General features: G+C 40.7%; 1 protein-coding gene across 1 annotated transcript in view; it reads right to left on the bottom strand.

Moving 5' to 3' along the window:
* The window catches only part of PDE11A (phosphodiesterase 11A), a 367,330-nt gene that overhangs the window by 34,514 nt on the left and 317,354 nt on the right, over positions 1-15,462 (bottom strand). Inside the window, exons 16-18 of the mRNA XM_043577142.1 lie at positions 12,775-12,852; positions 7,463-7,526; positions 1,357-1,431 (exon numbers count right to left, since the gene is read on the bottom strand). Of these exons, the coding sequence (XP_043433077.1) occupies positions 1,357-1,431; positions 7,463-7,526; positions 12,775-12,852 (217 nt within the window). The remainder of the gene's footprint in view (positions 1-1,356; positions 1,432-7,462; positions 7,527-12,774; positions 12,853-15,462) is intronic.

Raw genomic sequence — 15,462 nt, forward strand, 5'->3', positions numbered from 1 at the left:
TGCCAAGTCGCCAATGCTGGCAACCGACTCATTTTTTTTTCCACTTAATTAAATGACCTGTGGTATTGCTACATTATAAAACCTTCAGACAAAGCCCCTGAAACAATTTTTAAGTGGAAGAAAGCTTTCATTTGAAAATAAACATGTAGCTGAGAGGAATTTGGGTTGTCACTAGGGTTTTACACATTAACTATGTACCCCAAACTGGTATCACAACCAAATCTGCTGATACCACCAAAAAAGAATAAAGGGATGTTCTGGAAACAGTATAAGTAGATACTGCTTTGGAAACTAAAATACAGGGTGAGTGTTTTAGCCTATGGAGTCTTCTGACCTTTTATAGGTAGGCAACAAATTAAGAATAGTTAAAATTAGTTAAGGCTGTGAGGTCTGACTTCAGACAGGTGAAGCTGTTTGACTAAGAGCTAGCTCTCTGGCTTTTCCTTACTTTTAAATGCTCGCAAAGAAAGGCGTCCTAAAACTTGAAGATCTTACAAGTAACCTCCAAGTGTTCAGAACTCGGTTGACTTGAATCCTCATAAACAGACATTCCTGACAATTCAAACATTCCTTAAGCCTAATGAATCTATTAATGAGCCTAACTGAATCTACTGTGCTGTACCAGCTTCACAGTACTTTGTACCATTCTTTGAGTTGTCAGGTGACGATTTGTAGCTAACCATTCCTTAAGAATAGAGGCCACCCCCTCCTTGTGGATGAGGCATTTATGTCTTTTGTCTTGTTTGAGTAAAAACAGCATCATCCTGAGCCTACAGTAAGCATTCTCAAATAATAATTGAATGGGTGAATCCAACAAAAATAGCATTTCAGTCAACAGAACCTAGTTCCCCAAGTGAGACTTTTCATTTTGCAAACAAAGGAAAGAAACAGAGACTTGAAATGATCTGGGTTTGGGATTTTAGAAAGCCCCAAACAGGAAAATAAAACCCAGAACGACCATTATTTACTGCAGTTGTCTGTTCTAAGCTCCTCAAGGCTGGACAGCCTGCCTTTGACTTTTGTCTGTATTTCTCTTCCAAGGTAGGTACAGACCACTCACTTATGTAATGCCAGCACTGGGCTTTGAGCTACTCCAGTGCCACTTGGTACATCCTCCCTTGTGCCTACTTGTCTTACCATGTGAGCTCAGGAAGTGCTTGTTAAGTAGCTCACCACTCTTAATCAGAAACCTGGGAATAGGAGTGTTTAGCGTCTAAGTAATTAAAGTTTTAAACTTTCAGGAGTGCTTTCTTAAATCCACTCTCAATCTTTCCCACTTTCAGGGTGTGATTTGGAGTTGCTTCTCAAAATGTCATTCCAAAGGCTAAATGTGTCATAATAAAAGGATGGGCTTACTGAAGGAGTGAGTTTGAGTTCTGATCTCTCCCGATCTCCTTGTTCAAAGAACTCACTGGTTACAAGTTCAGCCACCTGGAACATATAAATATGTAATTTATGGTTATGTGTAATTTATCATAAGACTCAGAAGTTATTTCTGCCTTACATGTATGGTGATTATCTTCAACATAGATAATAATTTAAAAAGCTTTTGAAGGAGTACATTAACCTTTCCTGTTTCAACATATTATAGAACTTAATCAATGAAACTGATTTCCTTTTAATCAGAAGAACTTGTGCAGGGTATCTTCAGATGCCTGCCAGTAGATGATCTCTGACCGTGCAGATTCCATATTCACAATGAGGCATGGGGTTGCCAGCTTCAAAGTAGGAAATGTTCTTATTATAGAAAAATGAGGCAAATAATCCCTAATCATAATTTCTGTTTCCATATTATAATATACTTTTAATATTTTTGCTAACCTTTGGTTGTTTCAACCCAGATTCTTTACTTTGTTGCACACTTTTATCTTAGCTTGGTTTCATTGGCCATCCCCCAAACTCCTTAACTGCCTCACCCTATCAATAATTGTGTGGACTCTGGAGAGGATAACCCCAGGGCACACCTCTGCTTCTTACTGTAGCAATTAGTTAAGGGGCAGGACTAATGCTAGATTCACTGTTCATACCAGTTTTTTTGTTTTGTTTTGTTTTGTTTTGTTTTTTACAGTGTGTCATGATACAGTTTGAAGAATGTTGATTTGGTCTTCAGCTGTCTTAATCTATGTACTAAAAGTATTAATTTATGGTAGGTTCTAGTTGGTACAAGCAAATGGTAGAGATTTTTCCAGAGTAAGGACTTCTATTTTTTTTCACTTTTCATCTATTAGCATGGATGATCAGAAGTTGATGATTGATCATTGTTAAGCTACAGAGAAGCTTCTCCAAGCCCTGTGCTTCTAATGATAGCTTACGGGAAGCATAATGATATAACAGGTAAGTGTTAAACAGGTATTTTCAACAATACTAAGGAACAAGATCTAGGAAATCTCTCAGATAAACTGGCTGGATTTACAGAATTTGGACAAGCAGAAAACAAAATTTCAGAAAAGTTGAAGGCAAGAAGGTCTAGATCCCCCGACCAGTTTTTCCTCTATTCCAGGATCTTATGAAGATGAGATTCATGGTCTGGAAAAGGCTAGAATGGTTTAATTTTTGGTCAAGTGGATAGAATCAACATAATTTACCTAAGTGTATCTCTCAAGAGATTTTGTCCACCATAAGTCATAACCATTGATAAAACATAAAAACATCTCTATCTCTTACACACACACACACACACACACACACACACACACACCCTGAGAATAGCAAGTATGTAGCTCATATGTAAAGAAATAGAATATCTAGTCAGTCCAGATTGTAAACATTTCTTATAAGGAATATGGGTACCTTTAAAAAATTCAATAGCATAAAATTAGTTGGAGCTGGCTCAATTTTTCTAGGGCCTGATTCACTTCTCTCTCTAGTCTCTGCCACATTAGCACTCCAGGCCTCTCTTTCTGTCTCTGGCCTTCCTTTAAAAAAGAAATGGTCCCCTAAGGGCCTGGCCTCATTTATTCAGTCCCCAGAACACTCCCTCAGATTGCTCTGAGGTGGGTCTTTTGCACTAAAGAATACAAATGTGCACATCAGGTCACCCCCAGGTAGGAGTCCTACACAGGTCTATCACCCCTGGAAAGCAAAGAAATTAAAACACAATCCTGTCCTTGATCTTTCTAAAGTGGTCCTGGGTATCTCCCCTGTGCTTCTTTCACAGTTCAACTTGTATCACTGTTTCATTTGTACTTAAAAACCCAATCAGGAACATTAAGTGGCTCCTAATTGAATTTTTTATTAAAGAAGGAAATTGAGATGCTAATCAGGCCTGGGGGGGGGGGGTCACTGGGGAAACCCACATGCTTAGAGTCATGTTTGTGAGGAAGTAAAACTGGAATAGACACCAGTAAAAAAACCCATTTTGCAAGGAAATTTAAAAATATCAACCTCTAGGAAATTAGAAATATATTTATATTTTTAAAAGAAGGTTCTATTGTTTTTGTCCAAATGTTTCCTAAAATCATAGAAGTATGTTTTTGAAAATGTTTTAACCTATTCAATTTGGAGACAAACACAAATGAGATCTCCAGTTTAGAGCTGTGGCATGATTTCTGATGCAAGTGTTTGGAAAAACATGGTTTTGTGCTTTATTTCCCCAAACTCTTGAGTTTTTTCTGCACTGATCAGCAGAACTTCACATCCTAAAAATAAAATACTATTTACATCAATGACCAAGAGACCGGCCAATAGGCCTCCCAAGTTGGTCTACAACATCAATGCAGAACCTTTTTTTCTTGTTAAGTACTTTGTCCTGTCCCTTTCCCACTCCCAAGTGGGCTACTGCTCCTTTAGTTGTTGACATGCATTTCACTGGGGTTTCTGAAAGTCCCGGCATATCATACCTCATCCCACTCTCTTTCCAATCTTCTCTATTTTCCCCCTGGTCCCCTGAATTTTCTTCTGCTCTCTACCCCTCCACTTCTTTCCATCCCAATTCAAGAGGCCACCCCACTACTACAGTTTTTCCTGATACCTGGAAGATACCTATCTCTTCTCTGGTCCAGACTTTACTATAGGGGAGGCTTCCCACACAGGGGAAGTGAAGGGTGGGCAGAGATATAGAAATACGCTACTCAACCAAGCAAATTCCTCCCTGTTTTATGTAACTTCAAGTGTGAAGTTGAAAACCAAAATGAAAACCAAAGTTCAATTGGAGGAGAGCTATTTATTGGAGAACTTTATAGGAAATCTGCATTGGACTGTGATAGGAACAAGAAATAAACTTTTCTTTGAGTAAAGCAACTGAAATTTGAGAATATATCTGTTATTGCATCAAAGCCTAGCCTAGTTTTGACTCACACAAAAAAATGGTATGGAAATGAGGTGCGTTCTTTTTAGAAAGAAAGAAAAAGAAGGAAGAAAAATAAAAAGACCCTAAAATATGTAGCATCAGCTTGGGGGGCAGGTATAAAACAGTGAGGAAACAGCTGTTGGAGGCTGTAAGGATGACACCCATGGTACACAGTGGCAAAATATTTTGTACAATTCTCTTTGAAATAAAGCAAATAATATATCTAATGAATTTACAGCCTTAGGGGAAGATATTGGAAAACAAAATGTTGGTAGCATGTGAGAATTGCTATTGACTGTGTTTTGCTAAGTATTGTAAGAAGTGAGCTCCGAAAAGGATTGGCAGGTTTACAACCAGGAATGAAAGGGAAAGGAGAGAGTCACAAATTCAGAGTCTTCATCTTCAGGGATGGAAGACAGAGCTGCTTTTTAACCCCAAAGTGTAAAAATAAAAATTGAGATATGTTTTGAATGACAAAGGCTGATCAAGACCCAGCCTTACAACTAGAATCAAAGGTATGGCCAGTGCATCCACAGTTAAAAACTGAATGAATTAGGCGGTACATAGGATATCCCTTCAATTGGACAAATGGCCCAGAGAAATCATTAGGCCCCGAATACTAGGAACTGGATCATGAAAGAGGAAGAAAGAAGTACATATGCTGGTTTTCTTTGTTCTTTAATACAAGGAAGCAAAGAGATAGAGCAGATCTAAGAAGTGTGTCTAGAATGGAACTGTGGATGTGGTTATTGGCAAATGGAAGTGACTAGGATCAAAGACATAAGAAGCTGACTAAATGTTCAAGAGAGTTTGGTGCCAAAACCCCACTAAGACTGCGACTACTTAAAACTTAAAACAAGCCTTGGGTCCTCAATTTTCTTTAGGTGGGAAACAGGCTGAGAAAACTGCCTGGCCATTGGATACAGCCAAGGAAGGCAATGGAAAAGGAATAATGTCCCAGGGTAGATCTAAGGGCCATGGACAATGATGACTGGGGAGCATCTCCCAGAGAATCAGGGTCTACCACAGAGTGGATGGCCTTCCAGTGAATGCCCAGTGGGATTTTGGAATTGCCGTGGCCTCCTAACTGCCAAATATTGGTCATCTCTTCCCCTTCTGAATGGGAGTGTTGTAATGAGTGTTTTGTGGTTTGAGTGTAAGTCAAATGCTGTGTTTGGGGTGTGTGTAGGTCTTTAATTTGCATCCAGACCTGATGTGGAGACTGGCATAGATCACCCAGAGATCCTGGACTTGAGATTGATACCATGACTCTTGGGACATTTGGGTCATCTCCCTTGGGGACAGGATGAGTATATTTTGCCTGAGGAAGGAGAGTGAATCACATTTTTGGTGATTAGAAGGGCAAACTGTGGTAGTCACGTTTTCATCAACTATTTCTGGCTTTCTACGTTCTGGGCACAGGAAAGGATTTTACTTCCTGGTTGGGTGGGGTCTTGTGACAAGTTCTGGCCAGTGAATTTCTGGGGATTTATTTGCATTTATTTGCCAGTGCAAGACATGCTAGGGCCTCTGTCGGAATGATCCAAATGGTAGCTGCTCCCTCAGTCGCAGTCCAAAATGAGGAATGGTACCAAGCTGGTCCTGGATGCACATGTTCATAAGCAGTGTGTTGTGTTAAGCCACTGAGGCTGAGGGATAACAGCCCATTCTGCTGACACACTGGCATCATTTAAAAATGCCAACTGGTATATCTGGTATAAGAAAGAGTAGAAGTGCTGTAAAGAATGAAGGCTTTGGAGCCTACTCTGTTGGGATTTGAATACCTAGCTCTGTCAACTTACTAGGCGTATCACCTCAAGCTACTTATCTTTTCTAGGCTTCATTTTCCCCATTTGTGAAATAGGGGTAATAACTGTATAAGTTTCCCAGCGTTGCCAGAAATGACCACAACTTGGTGGCTTAAAGCAATAAGGAATCTGTTCTCTCATAGTTCTGGAGGTTGGCAGGTCAACATCAGTTCACTGGACAGCAATCAAGGTTTTGCCAAGGCTGAGCTTGCTCTGGAGCCTCTAAGGGAGAATCTGTCCTTTGCCTCTTCTACTTTCTGGCAGTTACCAGCTTTCCTTTGTTTGTGGCCACATCACTCTACTCTCTGCCTTCTCTTCACATCGTCTTTCCCTATTCTGAATGTGTAATCTCCCAGTGTCTCTCTCTCTCTCTCTCTCTCTCTTAGGAGGACACCTGTCATTGAATTTAGGTCTCACCTGGATAATCCAGGATAATGATGGCCCTTAACTTAATCACATCAGCAAATACCCTTTTTCCTTCTAAGGCAATGTTTACAGGTTCCAGAAATTAGCATCCAATATCTTTCAGTTGCCATTATTCAGCCTACTAGACTAACTATACCTAAATCAAAGTTGGAGGATTAAATGATATAATACATATAAAGGAGTAATTTAAAATTAGATATTTAGTCAATAAATATTAGTTATTTATTGTTATATGAGTCTACTTTATTTTCCTTAAAATGGTGAGACTTAAGATACCAAGTTACTATTTTAGACCCCACACAGTAGGTGTGCCACATGAAAATTAAAAAAGAGTTTAACCTCCAAATACTATCAGTAATCAAGGATCTTAAATTGTGTGGTTACTGGCTTGAAACCTGTTCTTGCTCTAAACTAACACTTTTAGCAGTAAGACCAGATAGATGGTAAAGGCACCATTTTTGGGGGGTACAAATTAAATTTGGATATTACACACTTTGGCCACCGTGATTTCATCTCCAAATAGTCTTTAAATAAAAGAAAATTTCCTTTTGACCTCCTTGGTTTGTTTTTTTCTTTTTTTTCTTTTTTTTTTCCAGATGAGAAAAAAGTGGACCTTGTGCTAAAACACGATTACCTATTTAAAAACACTATTTTTGAAACTCTTACCTTAGGAAATGGTCAATGCGTTATTTGGATTTAGAGTGTTAACAAAATCTTACAGAGTCAGAAATACTATTATTCAGTGGAAGCACGTTAAAGAAAGGCTGTGCAATAAACTATGTCGTGCCCAAGCCTCCCGCTATTTTTTACACCATGTTAATACTGATGCAAATTGACTAGGGTTTCAGTGCCTGGGAGTCTGGGCTCTGGGAATATTGTCCCCCCCGCCCCCCTCCCGCAGTTCCTCCTCTGCTGAGCCCTGCCATTAATCACCACTTGCCTGTCTCGAGATCTCCCATGGTTTGGTCACGGCTCCAAGGTCACAGGCTGTCATTAACATTGATCTGAAAAACAGAACCAAACAAAACAGCCTGAATAATCTTTTGTTGCATTCCAAAACAATCCCGTCCTGGATACATAAATAAATAAAATGGGACTAAGGCCAACTCACATGTCTTTCCCTCAACAAGAGAAGCACTGTTTACCGTCCCCATGTTTAGCATCTCCGTCTTGTGGCCACACTGCTTAGGAAGACAAAGCTCACACACACCCTCCGGTGCCCTTTTGTTATGTCTGCAGCAGATCAAGGAAGGCAAAGCACTACTTTCTCTGTACCTGAGCTAAGCAAGTTCTGCGTAAACTAATCTCTAATGGACGGATGGACAATGCTTTTTATTCTTAACTATCAGCAAGGGAATCAGTATATAATGCCACATACACAGCTGATAAATCTCTTTACCAACTTATCACTGATTGATGGGAATGGACGGAAACCTATAGCAGAAGGCAAGGCGCTTGCCACCATAGGAGCTCCTTCATTGTCACCTGCCTTACAGAGCTCAGATTTACTGGGAGAGCCACAGTGTTTCACTCCAGTTTATTACCTGGCTGCAGCCCTGTTTCGTCAGCATTATGAAGAAGAAACATATTCAGCTAAGCTTTCATTAATTTGAGCACATAAGAAAGCACAGGAACATCTGAACCAGATTTTTGGGGGACAGATTTCTACTGGGTTTAACTAGAATCCATCCAACCATGGATATAAGAACACAGGGAACAATTGAAATTGTGGATAACTCTGGTGCTTATAATTTGATGTGGTGGGAAGCGGGAAAAACAAGGCACACTCCTTGTCCAAAATTTGCTTTCTTTGTGCTAAAGCCAGCAGTATGTGATGAAAAGCAATGAAGGATTGGAATTGGGAGACCACATCTTGATTGGCTCCTTTTGGAAGAAAGGGGTGTGCTGTTAGAGGTCAGAGGGCTGTCCTGATGTCGGGTGTCAACATTTCATACTCGAATGCCTTGGAAACATGTCTGCTTCCCAGATGGCAGAGCATGCCTAGATGCTAGTGGGGTTTGTGTCACTTCCCCGGGCAACTCCTCCAGGGAACAGGGCAGAGTAGCCGGTAACAATAGGTCATTCAGAGCCACCAGGCACAATGGTGTCAGAACCCCCCTCCAGGAGTCAGGTAACATCTAATCCCAAGCATCCCTGTGTTAAGCACTATGCGGAACAACAAATTAGAGCATTCTTCATATTTGATCTTTTGTAACAAGCAGTCTAGTGTTTTCCTCCCTCTGTACAAAGTGCTTTACCAACTAACTACTAACTCAATGAATCTTCTGAACCCACTGGTAGGGGTCATTATTCCTATTTTTAAATGTGTTTTCTTATTTATGTAATATTTATTTATTTTGAGAGAGAGAAAGAGTGTGCAAGAGAGTGAGGCAGGGACGGGGAAGGGGCAGAGAGAGAGGGAAAGAGAGAATCCCAAGCAGGCTCCACACTGTCAGCACAGACCTGATATGGGGCTCGAACCCACAAACTGTGAGATCATGACCTGAGCCCAAATCAAGAGTTGGATGCTTAACTGACTGAGCCACCCAGGTGCCCCAAGTAGGGGCCATCATTCCTATTTCATGGAGAAGTAAATGATTAAAGATTAAGTAACTTTCCCAAAGTGAGTAAGTATTCAGGATTCTGTGATTATCAAAAAGATACCATGGGGTGCCTGGGTGGCTCAGTCGGTTGAGCTTCTGACTTTGGCTCAGGTCATGATCTTGCAGTTGGTGAGTTCAAGCCCCCTGTCGGGCTCTGTGCTGACAGCTCAGAGCCTGGAGCCTGCTTCGGATTCTGTGTCTCCCTCTCTCTCTGCCTCTCCCTTGCTCATGCTCTGTGTCTCTCTCTGTCAAAAATAAATAAACCTTAAAAAAAATCAAAATAAATAATAATAATAAAAAAAAGACACCAGACCCCCTCTTATTACACCCTGATGCTTCTCACTTTACATTCTGCTGGTACCAGAGTGAGACAAGGCATTGGACTTTTCAATCTCTCTCCAGAGTATCTGATACTTGCACCATTTTTTATTCATACTTCTCCTCCATATGCCAAATTATTTCAACAATAATCTTGTGTTAATCATTATTTTCTCAATTTGTTTTCTAATTTTAAAACAATTAGCAGGGGCGCCTGGGTGGCTCAGTTGGTTAAGCGTCTGACTATTGATTTCAGCTCAGGTCATGATCTCACGGGTTGTGAGTTTGAGCCCCACGTCGGGCTCTGCACTGACAGTGTGGAGCTTGCTTGGGATTCTCTCTCTCCCTCTCTCTCTCTCTCTGCCTCTCCCCCACTCATGCTTTCTTTCTGAAAATAAATAAACTTTAAAAAAAGAAAAAAGAAGACAACGAATAAATTTTAATTTAAAAATATTCATATTCAGTAAAATAGTTCACATATGAACTGAATTTCGAATTTACCAAACAAAAATCACACTTCGCACTTCGCCCTCTGTTTCACTATTTTAAATTTGAAACACAAATAAAAAGTCCAAATAGTCAACGTAAAATAACAGAAGTGAAGTAACTCCAGTTGTTTTTTATCCTTGCCATTACTGTGCTACCCTTGTCGGATATGCTGTTTAAAAGCAAGACTGTGAAACTCTGCAGGGTCAGAAATATGAACTATCTCCAGAGCAAGGGCAAAAGGCTCTGAAGCATCAGGAACTTGCACTAAGGTGTGGACTGCGTCCACCTGTGCCAGGGGCTGGTTAGATAATGGGGCACTTTTACACTTAGCTTACATGTACGAGATATGTACGACTATAGGTAAGTAATAATGTGCTAATTGGGAGCTTTCATAGCAATTATTCTGATACTCAGCAGTAGTCTCAGCAACTGTTTAGAACCTATGCCAACAAAAGATTTTTCTCAGGGAGAAGTAGCTTATCATTGACATTGTTTAGACTGCAGGCACATGGTGGTGATAAAAAGCAGGCCAACTTTTAGTTGGTTTTATTACTATTTTGAAATTCTCTAAGACAGTGTTCCCCTAGAGCCCCCCGGCCCTTTCTGCACACAGAGTCTAACCATGAAATGGGGTGGGGGGGGGAGGCAAAGATGGGGGCCAGTGGAGAGCTCCTGGAGCAGCTGTTCCACATACTGAGCTTCCAAATAAGATTTTTCTTACATTTGGGATTCCCAACCAAAAAAAGTTTGAAAACCTCTGCAGGATAACACCCAGGTGGAGATGTGGAATGGGCACTGGCATTTTAGGAGTTGTGCTCAAAAGAGAGGCCAGGCTTGAGACATGGGGTGGAAGTCATTTGAGCAGAGATGGTACTTAAAGCCACAAGTGTGCATGCTGAGGAAAGTAAAAACAGGTCCTTGGAGGTCCTTACATTTTAGGGGGACGGGGGAGGAGGAAGGGCTGAAGAAGAACAAAGAGGAGAAGCAGGAGTCAGAAGAAAGCAGAAAACCTGGAAGAGCTTGGCTTTGCAGAATCCAAGGCAGGAGAGAGATTTAAGAAAGGAAAGGCCAGGGCAATTAGGGGTGTGACGAGATCAAGGAAGAGAACAAAGACCCTACGATTTGATCCTTGGGAGGTGACTGGTGACTTTCAAAAGGAGCAAAAATCACATTTCATAGACCCAATTCCTCAGTAGAAGAATGGCTAACTACTCTGTGGTAAATCCATACTTTGGAGAACTATGCAACAGTAAAAGATAATGACGTTTGGACATGGAAGAAACTCCAAGGCATATAGTTGAGTGAACAAGCAAGTTCAGACTGAGATATAAATATATAACTTACGTTAAAACAAACAAATCCACACTACACAGTATTTTTCCTTAGAATATACACATATATAAATGCTTTGGAAATGTTGGAAAGGATACAACAAATTGTGTAGCTATATGTCAGTATGGGACATGGGAGTGAAGCCCAGGGGGGTCTGGGGGCCTGTCATATTTTGTTACAGAAAAATATATCCCTGTAATTACTTGTGGAACTAAAAATTATTTAAAAAGAAAAACACTGCCTTCTGAGAAGTTAGGAGGAGTGTGAATCAAGTGTGCAATTGAAGGGAAGAAGGGGGCATTGATTGGACTTTGAGAAGAAGGCAGATTTCAGGGATGAATTTTTTTCCCCCTGAGGAGTTAGAAGAATATCTTTAGGCCTAGAATGATCATGACGGAAAAACAGATGCTGAAAATGCAAGCAATTAAATGCAATGTAAATGAGTATAATCGATATAGCAAGTTCAGGAGGGGGGGGGCAGGCAGGAGGAGGCAGAGGGAACAGAGTTAGGACACAAGGGAAGAGCTAGTTTAGGACACAAGGAAGGGTCCCCCTCCTTCTCTGTACAGGAAGAAGAAAAAGGTTTGTAAAGATAGCAGAAAGAAATATCACTGTGGGAGGGGAGAAGGCCTCTGGAAAGTATGAAGAGTGGTCCTGGGCAGAGGGAGGGGCAGGCAGCCCTGTGTTCTGAAGCTGGAGGGGGCTGGGGGCAGGGCTTGCATGGCAGGTATGGGGCAGCCACGATAGGGGTGGTGCTCTGGGTGATTCTAGCAGTTGTGGAGCAGATACAGCGAGCCCACAGTCCTGGCCTCACAAAATTTTCCAGAAATACCAGCTTGGCACAGGAATAAGACAGCAGAAGTCTCGGGGTGAGTGAGGTAGGGACAGTGGAGGGACAGGATATGAGAAAAAGAGTAGTGCCTAGCTGTCTGGATGGCTACAGTCAGGGGGTTCAAATGTGCCACGTAAGGATAGTGGTTTGCTGCTGTCTTTTCTAAACAATTAGGAAGAAGTCCAGTGAAAAGTGTAGAACAGACTCCTTATTTCTGCCACCAACATGGTTCCAACTGGTTTTCTGTGTATAACATCTGTTGTCTCTAAAGAAAAACAAAAGTTCCTTTGCCATTTTGTTTTTGGTAATGATGTTTTCTAAGGTTTTCTAAGGTAATGATGTTTTCTAAGGATTTCTAAGAAATCCTCTCTCTCCTCAACTTACATACTCTGCTTCCCCAGGAAAAACAGGAAGTCACAGCTTGCTGAAACTGAATCAATTTGAACACCATTTTCTAATTCTGAAGGCAAATTTATGGTGAGGGGGCAAAAATATAATGAATTAGAAGATGGAAAGACACCCTACCTTTTCTCTAATTATTCAACTACTCTCTGAATATTTTGAATGTAAGCTAAGATTTGTTACTTCAAAAATCACTGTGTGCCCTTAGCGCTGTCAGAAAAGCATGACTAAATCTTCAGATAATGAAAAAACACATAAACAAGAGCTGCTTCTTACCGAAATATATCACGATGGTTTTTGATGTTCCAATCATATTCTCCTTTACTGACAAGTTCAAAGAATTCAGTTCTCCTCCTGCACAAAATCAAATGAAGGAAGAAAGAAAAAAATCTGGAATGAAATTTCTCAGTCTGCGGGGTGACATAAACACATTTATGGGAAAATATAAGATCACCTGAACCAAGTAACTTAATATTTGAAATCATGAGGCTAAAGCACTATCAAAATAAATCACTTTTTAAAAAATGTTGAGGCTTCAAGAAAAAGCCACAATCATTTCTGAATGCATTTACAACACAGGAAATCATTGAGCCATAAAACAGAAAACAATGTGGCCCGGCATTTAGGATTACTCGCTGTGAAGTCCTTGTGACACTTACCCGAAGTCAGAGGAGGGAGGCAAGGACAAATAAAAAGTGGGAACAATTTTGGAATACCCTTTTATCATTCAACATGAAACTGAGCTGTATGAGGATCTCAGATAAGATAAACTCCCTGGTAGTAAATTCAGGGCAAATACTTTTTTTCTAGGGTAGAAAATAACTATTTCAGCATTTCAGTGCTTAAATACATAGTCTGTGGAGTCAGAAATACCTGTGTTTAAACAGTGGCTCAGTCACCTACTTGCTGTGCAAATTGGTAAGTTACTTAAACCCTCTGAGCCTCAATTTCCAAATCTCTAACATGGGAATCATATTTGTTAACTCACAGGGTTATTGTGAGGGTTAAATGCAAAGCAGTTAGCATAGTGTCTGCACGTGCTAAGTCTGGATGCACACACACACACACACACACACACACACATATGGATACACATTTGGAGTTATATAGATACAGAAAAGACAAGAACAGGATATTCTCAAGTTGTGAAAATAAGGGTGATTTATTTTTATTTTCACAACTTTCCTTTAATCTAGTTTTAGAACTTTTCTTTTTTATAGTGAAAAAGGAAAAAAAGGAAGACATTAACATTTTGATTCCTTAAGAATAATTTCCCAAGGTTTCACCTTCTTGGCACTTTCTCCTGAAATACTGTCTAAAAGATCCTGACACACAGCTTCCCAGAGTCCATCCCATGTGGAGGTACTCCACATAAAGGGATTCCCTGGCCAACTGGGTTGGAGAAATGCTGCCTATAATCTACTTCCCTTGGAGATTCACCACCCAGAACTTTTGAAAGCTCTGAGAAATACTGACAGAAAATCCTGTTGGGGCACCCCCAACCGACTGTTGGCTCAGTTGATTAAGCATCAGACTTCGGCTCACGTCATGATCTCACCGTTTGTGAGTTTGAGCCCTGCATCAGGCTCTGTGCTGGTAGCTCAGAGCCTGGAGCCTGCTTCAGATTCTGTGTCTCCCTCTTTCTCTGCCTCTCTTCCATTCGCACGCTCTCTCTCTCTCTCTCTCTCTTGAAATTAAAAATAAACATTAAAAAAATAATAATAATAAAAAAAGAAAATCCTGTTTAAGCTTCCTTGACCACAGAATTCTATCGTACTGACGTTTCAAGAAGTACACTTTGGAAAATACAACCATGTCTTTCACGGTAGAAATCCGAGTAGGATCTTAGACATTTAGCACTGACCCATTATATTCTGGGGACAAAGAACATAATGCTGGGTGCAGTTGGTTCCTTGTTTCTGATGTGGGGATGCCTATCACCAGCTGCCTAACCGTATAGACTTCTTGTCATCTGGTCAGACTTAACTACTCAATTTACCCGAAAGGAGGCAGGTCAGGAAGACAAACATGTGGCTCTCTTATTTGAGACACACAGACAGGTCTTCAATTTACCCCTTCAAGTGGATACAGGTCAGGGCCACACCACAGTGTAGGATAATCTCCAAAACAACCTCATAGCAATGGTCAGAGATGGCATTGCACAGTGATATGGAAGGGCCCGGCCACTCCCCTCCCCTTTGGGTGTTCAGTGTGTATCTATCTTTTCTTTGTATAACTTCACCATCTTCTTCATTTGCCTGCTCCCTTCTCTATGGCCACAGTCATGCCACAGTCTGTTCAGTGACAGACTATACACTGAAAGAGAAAGGGAGGTGGTAGAATGCAAAGAACCCAAGTCTGGACTCACACTGACCTGGGTCTAATGCTGACTGTCACTAGCTGTGTGGCCCAGGGCAAGTGATTCCACATTGCTGAGCCTGTTTCCAGCTTTGTGGTGAGAATTTGAGATGAGGTGTGTTAAGCGTTTGACTCTAGTAGATACCCAATATCTGATGGCTGTGGTTAATATGTAAATAATATTAATAGTATTACTGACAATAATAAAATACAATGGACTAATTGTACTACATGAAACTGAAGAGGTCAGCTAGTTCTCTTTTCTCACTGAATGAAGACTAGTCTTCCTTTGAATTATTGTGGAGCAGAAAGTTTGGTTCAGCCACTATTTCTTGAACACCTGCTCTGTACCAACTCTTAAGGCTTTAGAGACACAAGACATAGATGGAATCTTTAGACATCTCTGAATTCAGCAGGGGCAATCAACAAATAAATAGGAACTCCCCTTCTAATGTGATACCAATACTACTAATGATGCTGGGACTAGAGTGAGGTAAGAGAGGCACTCACTTTGGGCGCAAAATTTAAGTGGGTGCCCAAAAGCTGTTATCAAGCTAAACAATATTTTAATGCAATATTTAAAACAACATAAATGCAGGAAAAATC

This window comes from Prionailurus bengalensis, chromosome C1 (assembly GCF_016509475.1).
Source record: "Prionailurus bengalensis isolate Pbe53 chromosome C1, Fcat_Pben_1.1_paternal_pri, whole genome shotgun sequence".
NCBI classification, from domain to species: domain Eukaryota; kingdom Metazoa; phylum Chordata; class Mammalia; order Carnivora; family Felidae; genus Prionailurus; species Prionailurus bengalensis.